Source organism: Aethalodelphis obliquidens, unplaced genomic scaffold (assembly GCF_003676395.1).
Source record: "Aethalodelphis obliquidens isolate GAN/ISIS:26980383/991018 unplaced genomic scaffold, ASM367639v1 scaffold41, whole genome shotgun sequence".
Classification (NCBI taxonomy): Eukaryota; Metazoa; Chordata; class Mammalia; order Artiodactyla; family Delphinidae; genus Aethalodelphis; species Aethalodelphis obliquidens.
Genome location: NW_020837985.1, coordinates 10,037,290 through 10,044,371, shown reverse-complemented (window position 1 = coordinate 10,044,371; position 7,082 = coordinate 10,037,290). Strand labels below are relative to the sequence as shown.

At 44.6% G+C, this 7,082-nt stretch overlaps 1 protein-coding gene across 1 annotated transcript; it reads left to right on the top strand.

Moving 5' to 3' along the window:
* Positions 1-1,364: 1,364 nt before the first annotated feature.
* LOC113633795 (protein FAM229B-like) lies at positions 1,365-1,587 on the top strand. Its single transcript, XM_027132348.1, has one exon. It carries the CDS (start codon positions 1,387-1,389, stop codon positions 1,585-1,587), a length of 201 nt encoding a protein of 66 aa, XP_026988149.1. The 5' UTR covers positions 1,365-1,386.
* Positions 1,588-7,082: the final 5,495 nt, after the last annotated feature.

Genomic DNA, 7,082 nt, shown 5'->3' with positions numbered 1-7,082 from the left:
TGTGTGTCTGGACAATGCCCTAGGGTTTTTCTTTATCAGACCCTTCACGTGCACCATGAGTGCCCCACTTTACAGATGAGAAAACAGAGACCAGAAGCTAGGTGACCCCCTGAGTTCTCAGAGCTACTAAGTGGCTGAAGTAGGTTGGAGAGAAACCCAGGTATACACCACACTAGAAGGCATCGGAGTGACCATCTTCCCCTAAAAATTCCCTATAACCTGCTTTCCCAAGGTCTTCCATGGGAATAAAGGATGGCCAGGGGCACAGAACTCCAAGGGCTGCTTTGCTTATATTTGCTTTATATTTTGGGCTTCTGAATAATTTTTTGTTTTGGGGGGAAAGGGTTGAGCAGCTGAAAAATAAACAAACAAATACTTATAGGAATAAATACGTAAGTGTCGAGCCACTGGCTTCTCCCCTCCTCCTAACTTTCCTCTTCTGGAAAGTGAGACTCAGAGAAGGGAGAAGCTGGCTCAGGTCTCCGTGTCGTTTGATGTCAAGGAGAGCACCAGAGGCTGGGTCTTCACGCTGCCATCTCTCCCAGACCCACACCACCTCTCTGCCGGGAAGCCCCCATAGTGTGTTTTACCCTGAGTTTGATTTGGAGAAATTAAGCCATTTTAAACTCCACCACAGACTGGACTCACTGCGTGCCTGTCCAGAAAACCATGAAGACAACTGCAAATCCCAAACTAATGACATCACAAGCTGGCATCCTTCTAAGGGTGGACGCGTGCCATTTTGAACATGCACTGCATTAGTAAGCAGTGGAATGCTAATAAAATGTGTGCAATAAATTGCATTTTAAAAGCATCATGGGAGGCTGAGATTGCTCTTTCAAGAAACCCTACGAGGAACTCTTTGATAGAGTAAGAAGGGGGAAAAAGCCTTGAACAATGGAATAAAAATCATTCATCTGAGTCTTGTCAATCCAGACTGTAGTATATGGAGCTTCCTTTGAGCATGTTGCTTTTCGTGTGTGTAGCCTATGCCTGAACACTCATAAATAAATCAGCGGGGTGACTATGGCTGGAAAGCAGCAGGTCCGCCTCTCACCAATCCCCTCTTATCTAGTTTCTCCCCACCTCTCCCGTCCCTCAAAAATGAAAACTACTTCCACCCTTAAAATATCTAAGAATAGCGGCTGGGCCTCTGGACCACAGATCCTTGCTCCCTCATCAACATCTTTGAGCATCGGCAGCTCCGGAGGCCGGGTAGGAAACTATGTGAAAAAATCCTCTGAGGTCACAATTTCTGGGTGTCACTGGAACATCTGATCATAATCCCTTTGGCAATTCCAGCCTTCTCTGGAAGGTCAGTAGAAGCAATTGATGTATTCACCTCTACAGGAATCAGACTCGGGCTATTTTGGTTTTCAGTGAATTATGCCTTTTCAGTTTGGGACCCAACCAAGGAAGTTTCCAGTGGAAGGGGGAGATTCTCCAGTTGGGCTGGAGCCTGGGCTGAGCTCCAGAGCTGCCTGTAATGAGAAAGAGATGTCACCAGCCAGGCAACTCGGAAGATGCCCTGGAAGTCATGGCCCGACAATAACTGATGTTCCCATCACTGTCTACGCAACAATGTGAAAGCCACCTGCACAAAGCAGCAAGGAAATGCAGTCTAAATAGCATCATTAAGTCTTCTGTAGAGGTTTGACTAGGTCAAGGGTAATGGGCCAGTATCATCTTATGATCTAGTAAACAAAAGTGGTGGCACCTTTGGATGAAAAAAAAAAATCTAAGTAAATGAGGTCACGGTGATTTCGAGCAAGGAGAACAGATGGGCGATGAGCACACCTGAGTTCAAGCGCTTTGATTTTTTTTTGGTGGGGGGGGAGTAGCTTGCAGGTTCTTAGTTCCCCCACCAGGGATTGAACCTGGTCCCTCTGCAGTGGAAGCATATGGAGTCCTAACCTCTGGACCACCAGGGAATTCCCCAAGCACTTTGATTTTTAAGCAACCCATCCTGTCACCTCTCTGAGACTCGGTGTCTTCATTTGTGATGCAGAAATAGCATCTGCTCAACTGAAGTTAGAGAACAATTTGGGGAATCAAATTAGATGATGAATGTAAAAGCGTTTATCAAAAGAACACTAGTTCAGGGGCTTCCCTGGTGGCGCAGTGGTTGAGAGTCCGCCTGCCGATGTAGGGGACACGGGTTCGTGCCCCGGTTCGGGAAGATCCCACATGCCGTGGAGCGGCTGGGCCCGTGAGCCATGGCCGCTGAGCCTGTGCGTCCAGAGCCTGTGCTCCGCAACAGGAGAGGCCACAGCAGTGAGAGGCCCACGTACTGCAAAAAAAAAAACCCAAAACAAAACAAAACAAAACAAAAAAACACTAGTTCAGAGGGAGGAAAGAACACAGCCTTCAGAATGAGGCTGCCCTCTCTTCCCCCTTCTCCTATGTACAGTTAGCCATCGAGTCCCACAGAATCTACTCAATTAAATTCTCTATGTGTGTATCTCCTCCACCCCTATCCCATGGCCCTAACTCAAGCTCACCTCAGCTTTCACCTATATTATTAGAACAGCTCCTCGCTAGCCCCTCTACATCAAGGTATATCCACAGGGCAGTTAAGGTGATTTTTCTAAAATGCAGCTCTTAACAGCTCCCCATTTCTCACAAGAAAAAAAGATTCAGTTCTTGTGTAAGGCTTAGCAGAGCCTTCAAGATTCACCCCTGCTCACCTCTCCACTTTTCTATAGCCAGAAAACATGGCAACCTCAAGGAACAATTAGTAGCTAGCACGGGTGTTGCGTGGAGTAAGGACCAAGATGAGAGGTGGGTGCAAACCTCTGCTTCCCCGCTGTCCTGCTGTATGACTAGCTAGCAGGTCACTTGACACTCAGAGCCTCAGTCCCCTCATTTGCAAACAAAAAGGGTAACATTACCTTGATTTAAGGATTGGATGAGATCATGTATATAAACACCAGGTCGATATCTGGCACATAATAGAAGCTTAATATATGACAACTGCTCTAGGCTTTTGCTATATTGTAGTGTTGTTTCCCTTGTTTATGGCTGAGAGAGGTGTTCCTCAGTGGGGTCCACGGACTGCCAACAATCCACAAACTCCATTATCCACCTGCCTCAAGATAAGGGGCTTGCACAGATGTAAACCCACTCCTCTCCCTGAGAGTCTCCCAGGGTCCCACCCAGGGCACGGCTGGGATGCAGACAGTAGGGGCTCAGCCCTGGCCCCTCACAATGGGACCCCGAGAAAACGGTGGTGATATGGCGGGTCCAAGCAGAGCTGTGGGCGTTTGCTCCAACCCTTCAGCCCAGTGGTGGGGGAGCAATCGGGCTCCTGGCCCTTTCATTTAACTTCTTATTTTCCCTTTGGCTTCTGTTCCTTCGCAGCATCTGGTTTCTGTCACTGGACAGATGACATCTGGGGCCCAAGTTCCTTGACCTCCCAAGGACCCTGAGCCTCCACTGGACTTATCAGAACTGTGCGTCCCAAGCCAGAGGAATGCGCCTGCGAAGATGGGGAAGCAGCCTGGATCCAGGAGGGAGGTTGGGGATCACAGTGAGGACCTGGAAACGTGCCTGGGCTGCGCGAAGGCCTTGGGCTGCCCAGGCCAACTCAGCTGTCCCAAAAGCCCTCCAGAGGCTCCTGCCACCTCCTGCCGCCTCGTCCCAGGCTCCTTGCATGGGGCAGGGCCAGCACTGAACAACTTAGTTGTGCAAACTCTCTTGAAAACAGAGAGCCCTCGATAAGAGATAGCTGTTTTCTTTCTCATTATCATTATTATGAGACACTAAACAAGCTTGCCTCAGTTCAGAAGGATCTGTCCAGATGCATAAAGCACTGCCAGCATCTCCACCATTCGGGAGAAGGAATGAATGCTGAGCACTTGCCATGGGCCAGACACCAAATTCGATACTTGACAGTCATCTGTCTCACCCTCTCACAAGCTGATACAAGTTACTTTTCGCTTTCTCTTGAACTTATAGAGGAAGGGATGGAATCCCACAGAGGCTGGGTGACTTACCTGTGCCTCATAGCTTCCAAAGAGCTGAGCCAGAACTCACAGCCAGCTGTGCATAGCTCTAAAGACCACCACTGTTTTCACGACCCTTTGCTGTGTGCTAAGAGTAAGTACCAAAGCGGAAGCCCCAGTCCCGCAGGAAAAACCTGAACTTGACCATAAATGAGGTCAGGAGGCAGATCTGTAGTGAGACAGGACTCGAAGGAGGGGTCCCCAGAGATGCCATTGGCGCATTTGCACTTAATGCAGAGCCCCTTCCTGCACACTCGGAACTAAGGGAAACTCCTGTCCCCAGACCCCACCCTGGTCTCAGGGAAAAGCAGCTTCCAGGAGCCACCCCCTGCCAGGACGGAACAGGCACTTTAGAATCTAGAGGGCTGATTTTTATTTTTAACAGCTTTATTGAGATATAATTTTCATACCATACACCTTACACATTTAAAATATGCAATTCAGTGGGTTTTAGTATATTCAGAATTGTGCAACCATCACCACAATCAGTTTCAGAATATTTTCATCATCCCTGAGAGTGACCCAGTATGCTTGAATCATCATCAGACCAGCAACCCACCCTTTTCCTCCCAGCTGGAGGCAGCCAATAATCGACTTCTTGTCTCTATATATCTGCTGATTCTGGACATTTCATAAAAATTGGACTCATATAATATGTGGTCCTTCGTGACCAGCTTCTTTCATTCAGCATAATGTCTTCAAAGTTCCTCTGTCCACACACCATGCACACAGTTGTAGCATGTATCAGTACTTTATTCCTTTTCATGTCCAGATAATATTCCACTGTATGGACATACCACCTTTTCTTTATCCATTCATCAGGTGATGGATACATGGGTTGTTTCTATGTTTGGGGTATTACCAATGATGCTGTTATGGGCGTTCAGGAACAGGTTTTTGTGTGGACGTCAATTTCATTTATCTTGGGTGCGTATCTAGGAATGGAATTGCTGAGTCACGTAGTAATTCTGTTTCACCTTTGGAAAACTGCCAGACTATTTTCCACAGTGGCTACAGACACCAGCAGTGTGAAACGTTCCAATTTCTCCCCATCCTTGCCAAAATCTGTTACTGTCTGAACTTTTGATTATAGTAATCCAAGTGGATGCGAAGCAGTATCTCATTGAGGTTTTGATTTACATTTCCTTAATGAGGAAGGATGTTGAGCATCTTTTCACATGCTTGTTGGCCATTTGCGTATCTTCTTTGGAAAGAAGACTGCCCATTTTTTAAATTGAATTGTCTTTTTCTTATTAACTTGTAAGAGTTCTTTCAAATATATTCTAGATACAAGTTTCTTACATGATATACAATTTGCAAATCTATTCTCGCATTCTGTAGGTCATCTTTACACCTTCTCAATGGCATCCTACAAGCACAGAAGTTTTTAATTTTGAAGAAGTCTAACTTATCTATTTTGCCGTTTGTACTTCTGGTCTCATATCTAAGAAGGCTTTGCCTAACCCAAGGCCGTGAGTATTTACTCCTGTATGTTATTCTAAGATTTTTATAGTTTTAGTTTACATTTAGGTCTATGATCCATTTTGAAATTACTCTGTGTGGTGTGAAGAAGAGGTGCAACTTCATACTTTTGCATGGGGATATTTGGTTGCCCCAGCATCTTTTATTGAGAAGGATATTCCTTCCACACTGAATGGTCTTGGCACCCTTGCTGACAAATCAGTTAACCAGAAAAATGAGGATTTAATTCTGGATTCTGAATTCTATTCCAATGGTCTACATGTCTATCCTTGTGTCGGTACCACTCCGTCTCGATTACTGTAGGTTTACAGTGTTAAAGAAATTAAACAAGGGGGCCTTTAGACTGGGCTGGCTCTAATGCCTTGGTACTCTGTGCATGCAAACCGAAACTCACACCAGAGTTAATGCCCTCAAATTCAAGGAAATGAAACCTGAGAACAACCAGTCACAAACAGCCAATCAGCCTTTCCCAAACAAGGCAACTGCTCAAGCTCCAGCCAATCAAATAATGTCCTTGCTTTGCTTCCGCTTCTTCTCTATAAAAACCACTCCCCTGGCTCCTGTCTGTGGAGGGCTCCTATCTATTCAGTTTGGCGCTGTCCAATTTGAATGGATGCACGCTCAAACTCCGGAACGTTTTAATGTGCCTCGGTTGATCTTTTAACAGCTGACTTTTGAAATTGGGAAGTGTGAGTGATCTAACTTTGTTCCTCTCTTTTTCTGGCTTGTTTTGGCTATACTAGGTCTCTTAAATGTTCCATATCAATTTTATTATCGACTTGTCAATTTCTGCAAAAAAAAAAAAAAAAAGTCACCTGGGATTGTGTTGAATACATAGATCAGTTTGAGGAACATTGCCACGTTAACGGTATTAACTCTTCCAATCCAGAACATGGAATATCTTTCCATTTATTCAGATTTTCTTTAATTTCTTTCAACAGTATTTTGTACTTTTAAGTTTTTGTACTACTTGTGTTAAATTTATTCCCAGATAGTTCATTCTCTCTGATGCTATTGTAAATGGAATGTTTTCTTAATTTCATTTCTGGAATGTTTATTGCTCATGTATAGTAATGCAATCAATTTTTCATATTGACCTTATACTATGCAACCCTGATGGATTCATTTATTAGTTATCATAGTTTTTTAGTAGATTCCTTAGGATTTTTACAAGAACATGCCATCTGCTAATAGAGATTTTTTTTTTCACCTTCCTTTACAATCTGGATATCTTTTCTTTCTTTCTTTTTTTCCATATACTTGCCCTGGCTAGACCCTCAGAAGGTGTTGAACAGAAGTGGTGTGAGTAGACATCCTTGTCTTGTTTCTGATCTTGAGGGGAAAGCTCTCAGTTTCTCGTCGTTAAATACGATGTTAGCTGTGGGTTTTTTGTAGATGCCCTTTATCAGGTTGAGAAAGTTCTATTTCTAGTTCATTGAGTTTTCTTATAATGACGGGATTTCAGATTTTGACAAATGCTTTTTTCTGCATCTATTAAGATGACTATGTGGTTTTTGAAAATCGGAACATCTCCATAGGTTGACAAATGTCCCCTGAGGTTTGTGTGTGGGGAGAAGGGGAGCATTCCCAGTTAAG